The 15,902-nt window shown below is 41.8% G+C and overlaps 1 protein-coding gene across 2 annotated transcripts; it reads left to right on the top strand.

Moving 5' to 3' along the window:
- The first annotated feature begins 328 nt into the window (after nucleotides 1–328).
- On the top strand, nucleotides 329–15,141 carry ALAS1 (5'-aminolevulinate synthase 1). Of its 2 annotated transcripts, XM_075183767.1 has the most exons (11): nucleotides 329–465; nucleotides 989–1,184; nucleotides 5,113–5,316; nucleotides 6,469–6,615; nucleotides 7,445–7,667; nucleotides 9,506–9,690; nucleotides 10,555–10,734; nucleotides 11,510–11,674; nucleotides 12,601–12,869; nucleotides 13,583–13,745; nucleotides 14,803–15,141. In XM_075183767.1, exons 2-11 carry the CDS (start codon nucleotides 1,004–1,006, stop codon nucleotides 14,961–14,963), a joined length of 1,878 nt encoding a protein of 625 aa, XP_075039868.1. In that variant the 5' UTR covers nucleotides 329–465; nucleotides 989–1,003; the 3' UTR covers nucleotides 14,964–15,141. The 2 variants fall into 2 exon arrangements, with proteins under 2 accessions (XP_075039868.1, XP_075039869.1); XM_075183768.1 differs by lacking the exons at nucleotides 329–465; nucleotides 989–1,184 and adding an exon at nucleotides 1,221–1,360.
- Nucleotides 15,142–15,902: the final 761 nt, after the last annotated feature.

Below are 15,902 nucleotides of genomic sequence, written 5' to 3'. Positions count from 1 at the left end.
CATTGTATAAGAAGTGATTGGCTGCTGTGGGAGCCTCTAGTCACGTGTTCCCCTTTTAAGAGCTGGTACGTGCCAGTGGGAGGAGACTTCTGTCCTAAGCGCTGACGTCACGGAGATACTCCCCACTGAGTACAGAATCCATACAGCGCTCTGAGTCGCCGGGAGAAAGGTCAGTCACATTCACAGCGGCCGCGCGATAGGTGCATTAGCAGAGGCGGGACCCGGTGACTGGCCAATAGCGAGCGCAGGGCGTTACTAAGTCACAGCGGCCGCGCGATAGGTGCATTGGCAGAGGCGGGACTCAGTGACTAACCAATAGCGAGCGCAGGGCGTTACTCAGCCGGAAGATCGTTCATTACCCGGTGACATTGGCTGAGACCGTCAGTGACCGACAGTGACTCGGTACCGGCTGCTCTGAGACCAGGCATCACCTGACAGGACGTGCTGAGACTTGTTGTGCTACTGGTGTGTATGATATACAGATATAGGGGTCGTAGAACGTTATGTATCTCTGGTATCTCCAGTGTTCTGTTATAATAATTAGTTTATAGTTATAACTGTCCCCTGATACAGTGACAGTGTTATAATAATATAATTATATGACCTGTAAGTGTCTCTCTGCTCTTCTGTGACAGGTCTGTGCTGCTGCTGCTCATTCATATTATGTGGGAAGAAATATTCTCATTTTTTAATATTAATATATAGAATATCTGCTGTAACTGGCTGTGTGATTTATATCACCCGGGTGTAATAAGTCTCTGCTGTAAGAAACAGTTGGAGACTTTAGAGCTGACTCCATTTAGTCCTTGTGAGGTTGTTGGGAAGATGGGAGGGGGGATACTGGGGGTTGGTGTTATGTGTGAGTGGTCCCTGGGAACGTTGGGGCATCACCGTCGGTCATGTACTCACCCTCTATCCTCCGCCCAGTGTCTTCTCTTGGCTGGTTATATATGAATAATTTTTGTTGTATTTTTTTTTTCCTATGTAGAAACCACTGAGCAAGATGGAGACCATCGTGCGCCGTTGCCCCTTCCTCTCTCGGGTCTCGCAGACCTTCCTGCAGAAAGCCGGGAAGTCCTTGATATCCTACGCCCAGAACTGCCCCGTGATGATGGGTCCCAGGTCCTTGTCTACATCTGCTGTGCACCATCAGGAGACTAAAGAGACCTCGTCCCACGACCAGAGTAAGATTTATCAGACTAAATAAAAAAAAACAAACAAGCAAAAAAAACAAAAACAAATGTATTTCCCTTCCTTTATCTGCAACTCTACTCTGCCTGAAATCTTACAACCTTGTCTCTTCTTGTCCACACAATTCCCCAAACGGCCGCCTCTCCACCAAATTGTGTTTCTGCTCCAGGTAAGGTGACTGTCGGAGGCTTTAAGATATTACTAACAACAAGGTTTGTCTTGAGATTTTTCCTTCAGTTAAAGTACTAACACAGCAGTCGGTGATCCCTGTTGTCTGTTCCTGGCTCAATGTGCTGAGTAGTTTAGCAGAATTATATTCAAGTTAAATCTGTAGATCTTTGTCTTATGTTCCCTGTACCAGGTGGGGGGGGGTTATAAACCTTTCATGTCCGGGAACCTTGTTTTGTCTTCTACCAAGCTTCTGTTTATACTTGCTAATGATGTTTACACACTAGGTTCTTGTTGCAAAATCTCCAATGAATAATAAAAACTATTTTTAAAATAAAAACTATTATTGAGAAAAAAAAAATCTCCAATGTATATAATATTGAAGCCTTGTGTAAAATCTGTTTGATATGTGTTTTACTGGTTACGACACACACTATAGCTATGATGAGAAAAACACCAAATGGCAGGGATAGATATATTTATAATGTGTTTGTTAAATTTCCTGAGGACTTTGGCACTAGAAACAAAATTATTTCTATCTCTGTCCTTAATGAATGTGTGATCGTCACGGACTGACACTTGTTACTATATAATGACTTTAAATTCTCAGAGGGGTATTCAATTGTCAGCAAGTTTTATTTTCTGACCGCGTTAAGTCATTTTAACACTGTTTTTTATGATTTTCGAGCGGGTTAACCTTACCCGCGACTCAATTCAATTTTTAACAATCAGTTTTTTTATTCATGAAACGGTCCTCTCGCGCTCCAGTAGACGGTCTATTGAAAGTATAGGGTGTGCGAGAGGCAGCCACGTTAAAAGCTATTCAATTGTTTTTTAACGCGGCACGTTAAACAGGCTGTTTTATCTCGCACCTCTTTGGGGTGTGTTAAAAATAAAACAACAAAACTCTGAAAAGTATTTGAAATCATGTAATAACGTGAAAAATAAGTTAAACTTATGTTTATCACTAATGCCTGACATGTGTAAGTTGATTTTCTTGTGAAAAAAATAATGAAATAAAATAAACATATATTTTTTTTAAATAAAATCACTAATTATATTTATATATGGTTTTTGGTAGAAATATGAATGTAGTAATGTGTTTTGACATGGTATAGATGATTCTATGGTAAAAAATAGTTAAATTAAAAAATATGCTAAAGAAAGTACTGTAATGTAGATATTATCAATGTGTAATGCAATCTAATGTATGAAAATGTCTGCAAAACCTTTTGTTTTGTGTTATACATGACCGCTTTAAAACTCCCCTTCACGCCCCTAAAAACTCGCACACAATGTTTAATGCGCGGGGGCAGTGTTCCCTCTGTTTTACAATTGAATTGTACGAGTTATCGCACTGCGCTAACTAAAAACGGAATACCCCCTCAGGGTTTATTTTGTAGCATATTGTTAAATTCTGCAGTGCTGTATATATAAAGCTGAGTACAAAGTGTGTAGAACTATAGTTATACGAAGTCAAACCATGTTTCCTGGGTCTTACGGAATGTGCAAGAATCAGATCATGCCTAATTATTAACAAGTGCAATAAATAAAATAACATTAGGACTGAGGTTTCTGCCCGGAAGAGCTTGCAATCTAATTCCGGCAACTTCAGCCTCTCAGTAACATATTGGAGGAAAATATTTATTAAATAGAGACTGACTGGGATCTCTTTGGGAGTCTTTACAGAAATGTATATTTGACTCCAGACTTGAAAGTAGTGTTGTCAGAATTTGATTGGTTTCCAGCTAATGTATGTCAGTTTGTTTTGCTTTAATCCTAAATCGAAGGGCACCGGAATAGGGCGAAGGTTTCCACCCCTTGTACTCGATCTGTTATTGATTTCTGCAATGTCATTAGCGTCTAAGCAGTAATGGAATTTTTCTAATGCTAATGGGTCTGTTTCTATCCTTGGTCATGTGTTTGAGTGTAATAATTTGCCCTTTGGACGTTGGGCTATGAACCATGTACAAATAAAGACTTCTGGCACCTAAAGAATGTGATAGAAATGTTCTATCTTCACGTGTGATTGTTAATAACATAAGTGGGGATCTTTAGCCCAATACTTGTAAAGCTGATAAGAAGCACTTGTATTTCACCTGTAATTAGAACAAAGGTTAGAGATGGCACAAAGGAACGTTTCTCAAAGGGACAAATGATGAAATTTCTACTTTTTCTATTTGACGTTTAATATAATATGGTCCCGGGAAGGGGGGAATCAAAATTATGACTCCGGTTTATCAACCAGGCTGCTGAGCTCAGGAATTTTGAGGAATATCTTTCATCTGTGTTTGCGTGTGTTTCCTCCGGGTGCTTCGGTTTCCTCCCACACTCCAAAAACATACTAGTGGGTTAATTGGCTGCTATCAGAAATTGACCCTTGTGTATGTGTGTGTGTTAGGGAATTTAGACTGTAAGCTCCAATGGGGCAGAGACTGATGTGAATGAGTTCTCTGTACAGCGCTGCGGAATCAGTGGTGCTATATAAATTGATGATGATGATGATCCTCATTTAATATGTTCAACCTTGTTATACATGTACCACTGACATCCGTACTTGAGAAATAACCTTAGGACGTACATTTTTTTTTTTTTTTTTTTTTTATAATATATTTTCTGTACTCTTGATTGTGACCCTAAAGAAGTAGTTTCATAGAAAGGCACTTAACATTCATACATAGATTTGGAATGTACCAGTTGTTTGTATACCAGTTATATGACTAGCCACTAATAATGTCAGTCTTTCTATACCCTGCTCCTCTGGGTCATTATGTTAAACTACAGTTTAAGGCAAAAGCCATCAAGTTCTGCTTGGTAAGATGTCCTGACCTGCTGGCTGAACTCGTATTACCTGTGTGACTACTAGGTGTGCCAGAAACCTGCCGTCTCTTCCCCAGTTCAGTACGAGCTCTTACCACAGTCTATGTAATGTGTCATCAGCGCAGTCTATAAACTCGGATGACTCTGGGCACGGTGTAATCTTCCTGCGCCAAGTCTCTGCTAAAGTAGCTGAACTATTACATGGGCAGTAATCCCGTGTCAGCGAGGGGACGAGAGTTCGTGGAGATTAAAGCAGTTTTCAGAGTCAAGTTCAGAGACTTTTAGTTAATATTTGATTTTGTGTTTTATTTCCAGAGCTTTCTACAGTCAATGTCTGTTCCTGTAACACTGTTACTTCTCAATCTGTGTTACAAATACACAGGTGTTTGTAGTTTACATACTTTAATAGAGTTCAACCCTGTTCTCTCCCATTGCAAATATAGATTATAATTTGTGTTTATGTAAATCTAGCATTTCCCATATTTGTGGCATTTTTTTTTTTTAGCCCCCCAAAAAACTTAATTTATCTGCTTGTTCCTTCTGAGGTGTAAACAGCTGAATAAATCCAAATAGTGTTTTATTAATAAAGTGTGGCTAATGTTGACATTATCCATATATTACTGGTAATCTTGCCTTTCTCTAGTGTTGGCTGTTTGCTGAAAGCCTTTGTCTACTTTCTGCTTTTAAAATTTAGCGGATGTTAACTATATTTGTTGTTATTTAAAGAAAAAAAACTATCTCCAGTGTAATGTACATATAATTACATGGTCATCAGGCTTAATGAATATATCTGTTAACCTGAGCAACCAATCGGAATCCGGCTTTTGTTAGACTGACTCGAGTTAACTGATCAACTATAAAATATGGTTGCTATTGATTGCAGCTTGTATTTAGAACTTAAGCCAATAAATATATCTTCTATTTTATCCGCAGAAATGCAGACCAGTGTTCCTCCAGTTCCGGTGGCCTCCGCTGCCTCCCAAACACCAGCTGATCATGTCGCTGCCGCCAGCAGCCAAAACGCTTCTAAATGTCCTTTCCTGGCGGCGGAGATGAACCAGGAGACGAGCAGCGTGTTCCGGAAGGCCAGCCTCGCCCTGCAGGAAGACGTACATGAGATGCAGAGCGTGAGGAATGGTGCGTTCTGCGTCCTGTCGCCTATTCCAAGCGTATTTACTAATCTAGTGCAAATGTGCGGCCACCGTAGAGTCTTTCCACTGCCTAGCGTGCGTTACACGAGTAAAGGGAACTGTCCGGCTCCTACAAGTTTCGCGCATTCTATACCAAGAATTAAATTGGCAAAAGTAAACTCGGCACTATTTGTCCCTGCTGGTGTAGTACAGTTTATTTGTCTGTTTAACTTTATATAAGAATGTCTGGAGTATACTCTGGAAGGGTTTTCTATATACGTTCCCTGGTGTAGACCTTCTAATGCATTACATATAGACTTCCACGTTACTCTGTTCAAATGCGATAATGTGTTGGAGGGGGGCGGCCTGTGTCTACCGGGTAGGTAAGGGGGTCTACTAGAGTGTATATAGAAGAACGTTTACCAGGCAGGGCTTAAATGTGCAAAACGGACAATTTACCGCAATCCCAAAAAAGTAAAACCTGAACATAAGTCACATCTGCTAGTCGTCTGTTTAGAAATGGTGACCACCCACCCCAGTCTGTAAAACTGGAGGGGAGAGAGGTGATTGAGTGTAAGAAACAAAATATCAATGTCGGATAATTTAATCCTTTTATGTAAACGTGTTTTTTTTTATTTGTAGGCTTGTTTGTTTTTTAGTGGAGTTGACTCTTTTAAAAGAGACCTCCACCCTAAAATAAAACTAATCCCATTCGCACATACTACAGAATGGTTATGAAGTGCTCAAATAGATCAATTTGTTTTACGTTTTTTTGTTGTCTTTTTTGTTTAACAGTTGTGAGTTGAGTGGACAGTTGCTTAAACCCTATGATTGTGTATCACTTGCTGCAACACATTCCTCTCTCTCGCCATTTTAGTGCATCTACTATGTTAAAGGTTGTGTTATAATACATTGTATTGAGGAAGGGCAGGGAACGGTCGTGGTTGGACTTTCCTCACTCCTCCACTGAGTTGTAACATGAGCCGTTGGGATGTAAGTTGTGTAACTTCTCCTATTACTGTGTAACACACCTGCGTTTATTGTACATTTTCTCCTATTCCTGTCACAGCTGTAGAACAAAGACTGTTTATCCGTCATTTATGTTCATTGTTGCTGGGGACGCTATTGTCTGACAAATATCCTGCACATTGTGTTCCAGAACCATTGGTCTCTCCAGCGGGCGAGTCCGGGGCGGCTAAAGTGAGCCCGCCAAAGAAGATCGGGGTGTTGGAGAAATTTCAGGAGCAAGTTCTTCATCAGAAGCCCGCCCTGGTGTCTCACCTCCTTCAGGATAATATGCCAAAATGTAACTATTTTACTTCTCTCCAGTTCTGCAGTTATTCCCACAGATATTTAGTATGAGACCCACAGAAAGTGACATCCACACTGTAACCAATTTCTCTCTCTTTGTTCACCAATAATTCTCATAACTTACTTATTAAACATTGGCATGACCAGATATTGTGGCGAACTAGATAAGCCATGTAGTTTTATCACACCGTTTGTTTTGTGGAAACCCTGCAGATCTCCCCAAAATGCATTTATTACCTGATCATTGAGGTCACCGATGCCCCTGACTTTTGCTGGTTGTTCACCACATGTAACCAAATTAGCTGTAGATCAAGCGTAATCTGATTGACACAAAGTTTTACACTTCTACAATAAATGATTGATGAAAGTGGTTTCCCAATTGAAACTTTGAGTGTTCTGCCCCTGTCGTCCAGCCTCCCGGGCCAAGGGTGGGCAGCCACAGGTGTTGCCAACTGATCCTGTAGGCGCTCTGGCTGTGTGCTAAATCGATGATACATAGTAATTCATCTACTTCCTAAACTGACTCAATATTTGGCAAACTATAGCAGGGTTTGCCAGGGTTGCAAAACCATTGATCAAATGAAGAAGCGTTTATGAATAATTTATATAAATTCCACACCCCTATATGTACTGACATGATGTGATTACTGGTTTGTTCGTATGTCACCCAGTGCAGTATTTACCTTTTTTGTTTTTTAAAAGATTGTGTCCCTTTGCCTGCGGGCCCTGTATTGTGGGTGCTCTCACCCCACTTGAGCAAAACTTTGTTTAATGAACCTCATGAATACTAGGTCTTACATAATGTATTCATTGTTTCTTTGCAGCTGTGAACACGTTTCATTATGACAAGTTTTTTGAAAAGAAAATCGAAGCGAAGAAAAACGACCACACTTACCGGGTGTTCAAAACGGTCAACCGGCGCGCGCAGGTGTTCCCGATGGCGGATGATTATTCTGACTCGCTGATCAGTAAAAAGACTGTCTCTGTCTGGTGCAGTAATGATTACCTGGGAATGAGCCGCCATCCGAAAGTGGTTGGTGCCGTCATGTGAGTTGTGTTTCATTCATACAGAAAATAAATACAATCTCTAGTCCCCTGTTTGAGTTTTAGGAACTGCTGGTGGGTTTAATATGCTAATATTGTCGTCTTGTTACCTTAAATATGTATTCCTGGGACATTAATCAGAAGTCTGAGAAATTATTGACTTCTCTGATATGAGAGCGTTTCTGACTTCTAAATGCCGTTCTCGACAGTTTTTGGGTCCACAGATGAGATGTTCTGGATGCCGTTACTGTGAGACTATGGTGAAACGCTGTACATATGCCTTTTGTATTTTGCTATATGTTGAATATGGGGGAAAAAAAAAAGCAATATTCTCTATCTACAGTTCTGATCTATATTTGTAAATGTTGGTCGACTCTTCTATATGAAGCAAAGTGTGTTCTTCAAGGTTTGGAGAAGCCAAGGCCAGTGTCTGACCTATACGCTGTGATTTAGTCCTTATCTTATCGTCGAGTTCTAGATAAAGTGACCTTCACTAGCCACAATTGGCTGACCTAGAAATACAGGTCTGTGACCCACGTACCAATGTGAGGAGGGGGTAGGTGTAACTCAAACTGTCTCCCCCGTACAGATCGGCATTATGTCCTAAGCCTGGAAACCTGATAAAGAACATAATTATTTTGTTTACATTGAACAAGATGGTTTTAGAGCGTAAGAGGGATTGAGGGAAAGTTATGCTATTGTAGTGTGACCTAAATCTGCTTCTAGCTGGATCAAGCTGTGCAGTATGTGAGAAACTGAATACAGCTCTTGTGCTGAGCCTTTGTCAGTCAAGTAGTTTTCTCCTGTTTCATATCTCACAATAGAATGGTTATGTAACTCTTATGACAAATGATCTCCTACAGGACATTATTGGGGCCGTCTGTTACCGGAGCCGTAGATCCAGGGTGTTATATGTGGGTCACGATGTCTGGAGTTAAGACTCTGCTCTCCATCTCTTCTCGTTGTTCCACAAACACTTCGGACCTGATCAGTTTGTTCTTTATCCAGCATCTGACAATATAGCAAATATGGCTGTCTTGAATCACAATTGTTATTATTGGCCATTTGGAACAGTCGGCTTTACCACAAGTCAAATGGCGTCCTCCCCTTAACTTTATTTAAAACATAAACCACATGGTCACTGTAGCAGGAATATTTGCCTTGTATACAATATGGCATGACCCCAGGGAAGCATGGGGGAGGGGAGTCTAAATAGGGCTGTTGTCTGTGTCCTTCACATCCATGGGGGCTCGGGTCCTACCTGCTGAGATCCGGTTTGATGTAAGCAAACCGATTTGCCTGATGGACTATGGTCCTGAAAAGCATAAACCCCCTCTGTAGGATTGGTAAATCTACATTCAGCCTCTTTAATGGATTTAAACAAAATCCTCCTTAGCCGGAGAGATTACTAATTATTTTAGCTGGAAATACCATTGTGCAGAACAAAAAACCTTCGTGCAGTAAGACTAATATTGATCCCTTCTGTTAGTTTTCAGTGTTTATAGTCCTGTTCAATTTGTTGACTAATATAAAGAGAATGATAAAGATAATATTTTCCTGCAACTAAAACCTAAGTGTTGGTAAATACGTTAGTGTTGCAAAAACTGTTATCAGATGTGAAGTAAACGACTTGAACTGAGAAATAGGGAAGTTATCGGTGGAGAATTAAAGTTGCCTCAGCCGGCCGGGGTGGCCACATGGGGTGTTAGATACCACAATCTGTTATGTAAGTGCGGATTGTGGCAAGTTAACAAATCCCACTTCATGTTCTGAGTTCCCTAGAAATGTACAAGTTCTCACTTTACAGATATCTGGCTGAAAAAATGCATTTTATTCTGTAGGGAGACCCTGAAACAACACGGGGCGGGTGCAGGCGGCACCAGAAACATCTCGGGAACAAGTAAATTCCACGTGGAAGTGGAGAATGAATTGGCCGACCTCCACGGGAAAGACGCTGCGCTTCTGTTCTCCTCCTGCTTCGTGGCCAATGATTCCACGCTCTTCACTCTGGCTAAAATGTTACCCGGTGAGAGACGTTTTAACTATTCCTACTTTCGACAAATGAGTTAGATAATTACATAAACCTGTTTACCCGTTTATAATGTGCGCTGTAGCCTTTTGTAATACCCACTTAGTTGCTGTGGGATTCAGAGGTGGCTTCCAGCAGCGATACGATCAGCAGCTGATGCAACGGTCACTGTTGTGCGTTATATTTTAAAGGTTTTCTCACAATAAAAGTTGAAGTATAACCTTTTAGTATTCCTGTCTACTGGTAGAGATGGTTACAGCTAAATGTATTTGGCTCAACGTATGAATACACTGTACGTAATGGGTCGTACTGAGCTGACACAAGTCTGGAGGAATTATTCTATAATACATCGGGACAATGTCTGTTCTATGCCTTGGAAACCTTGTGAATTACAGGCGCAAACACATCTGACTTCTTGGGGCCAATACTCCGGGAATTTTGGGGGGCTCAGCTGAACTTACAGTTTTTTTTTATCGGGGGAACCTTGTTCAGATTTTGGGGGTCTACTTCTGTGGGCTAGTTGGGGGTTCCACAGGAGTTAGGAGCTTTCCCTCATATACCCCCCCTCCCACCTTATCGGGGAGTTATAATATAGCATTACTTGATGTGAAAGTGTTTGGGATTGTGTAATATTTGCAGACCTGAGAAGCCGGCTTTACACTATTATCCTCTTATGAAATATTGACATTGCCTATGTGGATACGATCAGGATGTACTGCCAGGGATTGCTGCTCTTTTGGCACAGTACAAACTACTCCGTGCTTATATTACTATATGTGTTTTATTGCTTTCTGAGAGTTGTATTTTTCATGTTCGCCTTTAAGAAAAGCCTTTTTATATAAATATTTGTATAAAACGCAGGCTGTGAAATCTACTCTGATGCTGGGAACCACGCCTCTATGATTCAGGGTATTCGGAACAGCAAGGCAGCGAAACACATCTTTCGGCACAATGACGTCGGCCACCTCCGGGAGCTGCTGAAGAACTCCGACCCGTCTACCCCTAAGATTGTCGCTTTTGAGACCGTCCATTCCATGGATGGTGAGTGTATAGATTGAGGACACAAGGGTGACTTGCGTTATGTAGACAATGACAGTCTTGGAAGTAAAAGCTTCATTTTCCTGCTTGTTTCTGAAAGACATTAAACATGTAACTAAATTTAATTTCTTGAGATGGATCAACCCAACTTATTAAGCTAGTGAAACCCTTCCTATCAGAGCGGAGTCGCCTTAATATGGTATTTCCTTAATGCTTGTAGTTTCTTAAATGCTACCATTATTTCTGAAGGATCATAATACAGCGTGGGCAGAATGAGGAGACTCTGAGCTTTGGCCGAGTAGTCTGATCTCTTCTGTTATCACTGGGGCCTCTTTGTATATTCCGCCAATGACCCCCACCAATTAGCCAACTAAGGCCATCTGAAATTATCCTTCAATTACTTTCCACCATGTCCGGTAATGATTCGGTCTTCCGTCTGATCACCATTGGACAAGCTGGTCACTTTAGCACCGTACCCCACAACATAACTCCGTTATGGCCACTATAGGAGAAGGTTCTTCAAAGGTGACTCTGCTCTAAACCAGAAACTGTTTCCTTATGAAGGGAAAACCCGATTACATGATACATTTCCTTTAAACAATAGAAAACGTCCATCAATTATTATCTCACAGGCTTTGTATTTGAGAAACAAACTTTTACCATGTAATTACTTGGAGTTACTGTTCCTGGAGTTAGTCACTGACTGCTCCCATACGTTGTGTAAATGCTGTTATCATCCGTATAAATGTGTGTTAATCTGGTAATAAACCGGTTACAGGTGCCGTCTGTCCCCTGGAGGAAATGTGCGACGTGGCGCACGAGTACGGCGCCATAACGTTTGTGGACGAAGTGCACGCAGTTGGGTTGTATGGATCGCGAGGAGGGGGAATAGGAGATCGTGACGGAGTCATGAATAAAATGGACATTATTTCGGGCACACTTGGTATGTGAAACCCACAGTATACTCTGGACACCATCTATTAACATTGTTTGATATATAGAACTACCAAAGTATCCTGTCTGCTATTTGTTCCTGACATGAGAAAATACAAAAATATATCTAAGCGTGAGGTTCTTGGTGTATATACTGTAAAGCACAGAAGGAAGCTAGTATGTTAAAGCTCTATATTACTTTAATTGGATGGCAATAGGTAAAGTACAAACCTGGGTCAGTGTTTTATATCTGTTTTCGCCTTACCCAGCATCTTTAGGATTCATTATTGTCCTTTATATAACACCTACAGATTACGTAACGCTTTACAGAGCATATTGAATTGCTCACCTCAGTCCGCATTGGACACTTGGACAGATCTGTTTATTAACTGGGGGAGGAAACTGGAACATGTAAACCAGTGTTTCCCAAACCTAGTCCTCAGGAAAACATGCTCTGTTACAGTTCCCCATCTCCTTGCTGGAGCACAGGTGTAGTCATTACTGACTGATACAATGTAACAGATCACAGGTAGTAGAATCATTACTGACTGATACATTGTAACAGATCCACAGGTGGTAGAAATGTATCACTTGTCACCTGGAAAACCTGCCCTGTTAGGGGGCCCTCAGGATTGGGTTTGGGGAAACTGATGTAAATGAACAAACGGACTGGTATGCTCACATACATGTGTACTGGAAGCTGCTTCTGCCACCAAATATGGGACTTTCACTAAATAAGTTCCCAGACTCCGTGGAGGGGAGAAAATAAAATGCACCTTGGGCGCAGGGATCCACCATGCAAGCTCCACGCAGATATGACCCTAATGTACAGCAGCAATACTAACCACTGTGTGGGGGAGGAAATGCGTTTAAGTCTATGAAACTTTTCAGCTTTAATAAAGTGTCTTCCTCCTGTCCCCCCCCCCCACCCTGCAGGGAAGGCCTTCGGCTGTGTCGGTGGATACATCGCCAGTACCAGCACTCTGATAGACACCGTCCGCTCCTACGCCGCAGGCTTCATCTTCACCACCTCTCTCCCGCCCATGCTGCTGGCCGGAGCGATGGCCTCTGTCCGGATCTTGAAGAGCGAAGAAGGCCAAGCTCTCCGCCGCCAGCACCAGCGCAACGTAAAACTTCTGCGGCAAATGCTGATGGACGCCGGCCTGCCGGTGGTGCACTGTCCCAGTCACATCATCCCCATCAGAGTAAGTGTCGTGTTTACTTCCTGTGTTCCATCAGGGCAACAATTAAGCCCTCCGCCCAATGCTAAGGTGTGTACAGATCTATATGTCAGCTTTGTGGAAGACTCTAGTCCTAACGAACCATGTTTCACAACTTTGAGAGCTCAGTATTTGGCAAGTACACGATCTACGTAGCTAGTTACTCAGCGGTTTTTATTGCACAAGTAAATCCGTCCGGGTGATTTTCCAGTCCATGGGAGCGATTGCTGCACTACTCGGAGTGTCGGAGCCTAAAGGCATCGACTAGTATAAACTTATATAAAGCTGTGCAATTTGTAAGGCGTTTAACTTTAATTATTATTTACTATTTTGCTGAAACTATTTAAAGCGGATGTCCTGTTTCTTGCTTAGAAGAGATAACTTGCACAATCCTCAGGCAGTGTGTACTTGGATTGACTTTGTCTCTTGCACACGGGGGTAGAAAAACTTCTGCAGGGAGCGGTGTAGATTATAAATCAAATCCGGGTGTTGCTGAGCTAAACACGTGTTTGTACCTCTAGTGCTATTTACATGTAATTGTCCTCATTTTGCTTTAACCTGTATGATTATGTCAATGGTTTTAGTTAAAAAAATAAATATTTGAATACAAATATTCTGGCTGTAAAGACTGTCATTGCTGGTAGTAAATGTTTGTTATTGTTATTGTTCATTATAACTTTTTTTCTCTCCTCCTTTAGGTTGCGGATGCTGCAAAAAACACAGCGATCTGCGATAAATTGATGAGCAATCATGATATCTATGTACAAGCTATTAATTACCCCACCGTCCCACGTGGAGAAGAGCTGCTGAGGATCGCACCCACCCCACACCACACCCCTCAGATGATGACCTACTTCTTGGGTAGGTTGTCATTTAAAATGGACAATAGCCGCCTACATCGTCATCACCATTTATTTTTAAATAGCGCCACTAATCCCGCAGCGCTGTACAGAGAACTCGCTCACATCAGTCCCTGCCCCATTGGAGCTTACAGTCTAAATTCCCCTAACACACACACACACACACAGACAGACACAGACACAGACTAGGGTCAGTTTTTTGATAGCAGCCAATTAGCTTACTAGTTCTAGTACTATGCTCCGATTTCCTTCCACACTCCAAAAACAAACACAGGGAGAACATACAAACTCCACACAGATAAGGCCGTGGTCAGGAATCGAACTCATGACCCCAGTGCTGTGAGGCAGAAGTGCTAACCACTACACCACCGTGCTGCCCCACACAATATTGCCCCAGTTTATTAGGTACCTCATCGAGGCAAAATGTCACTAGTTCCTTGTGGATTGATGGGCGGCATTATTGGGAATATTGGTTCAGCCCACAAAATGCTTTTGAGAACAACGTGGGTCCTGAGTATTTAAAAGCAAAAGTGTTGGTTGAGGTGTATAAACTTTTTTATATTCGTGTATGTAACTTTGAAAAACTAATACAAGCTTTGTAAACACAGCCCCCCCCCCCCACACCTGTGAAATTAGTAATATAAAATATCACTGATTCTGTGTCCACCATGAAAAATAGGAATTAATTTGGAACTTGGCTTTATAGTATCTGAGACAGCATTGTCCAGACTACCATAAAAATTGGGACATAGCTAGTCCATCTATTGGTGGTTGGGTTATAATGATCATGAGTGTTGCATGCTGGGAACTGAAAGACAAACTTACGATTTCTGGTCTAGACCTGTGATCGTCCTTTTGTCACCATTATTGATGAATAAACCCTGCGCCGTGTCCTTTCTGAGGCTCCTGCAGAGCTGGCGACTGCATTGTAGACCATGTTTTGCCCCTGTACAAGTCCCACCAATTGGTTGCCTTTCATTCTGGTGCTGGGGCGCTAATCTGCCCTCGATGTCTGTAGCTGTGCAGGATTGGTCATGATGTCCGTTCTCTTCCCACAGACAACCTGCTGGAGACCTGGAAGGAAGTTGGTCTGGAACTGACCCCTCACTCGACAGCGGAGTGTAACTTCTGCATGCGACCGCTGCACTTCCAGGTGATGAGCGAGAGGGAGAAATCCTACTTCACCGGCCTAAGTAAAATGATATCGGCAAGTGCCTGACACCTGCTGCGGCGTCAGAGTCTCTAGTAACACATTTATACGTCGCGTACAGACACTATCTAGTATGTCCACAAGTTATCGCTAGAAGTATTGTATTTACCTATGGGTGTATGTCATTAAAGTCTCTTTCGTATGGTAATAACTGTTTATTGTCTTTAATAAAAATTACAAAAAACAATACAGATTTTTATTTAGATAAATATTTTATGTTAAACGGTATATACTACAGGTAACGTCACGGCATTTGTACACTGGGGCACTGAATGCAGCCTCTCAACTAGGAGTCGCTGGAGGCTCCTCCATGTCCAATTAATTAATTGGCTGCATTCTCGTGGATAATGGTCCATTCCACCAAATATCTGCTGCCTCTGTGTGGGTGGCTGGTACAGTTTAGTGTTAAAAGTGAGAGGTGAGACTTCAAATGTAAATTGAAAAACATTTTATTTTTATTTTTTTGTGTCCAATTACTTAATTTACACAGCTCAAAGAATGAGCTTGTTTAATTAAAACATGAATAGTAATTTTCACATACTACTTTAACTGGTGTACTTATGTGCACAGACATTTATAGTAAATGTACGTTGTTCCTAACTGGCACAGTTTCAGGTTCCATCCACCCCTGCAGGTCTGTCCTAGGTGCAGAATTGTCGCTCGCATTTAGGGTCAGCTTCAGCTTGAAGCGATGTCTCTCTAACAATCTGTGGAGACACATTGGGTCAGTTTTTACAGAAATCTCCACTCCTGTTCCATGGAGGTGAGGGGGGAAATGAGCAGAGTGACATCGGTGCTCCGTCCTACGGCACCTCGCGGCTCATTGAATCTGCCGCTTAGTGTTGTGATGAGTAAATCCAGCCTAAAGGTGCAGACACGTGGTGACTACATGTAGAACAATTGCTGGAACTTGCAGCTATAAAAAAAATAAAAACGTTGGAGCTAGAG

The sequence above is a fragment of the Mixophyes fleayi genome, chromosome 8, assembly GCF_038048845.1.
Source record: "Mixophyes fleayi isolate aMixFle1 chromosome 8, aMixFle1.hap1, whole genome shotgun sequence".
NCBI lineage: Eukaryota > Metazoa > Chordata > Amphibia > Anura > Limnodynastidae > Mixophyes > Mixophyes fleayi.
Note: the sequence above shows the minus strand (reverse complement) of the source record. Positions and strands in the feature narration are given on the sequence as shown.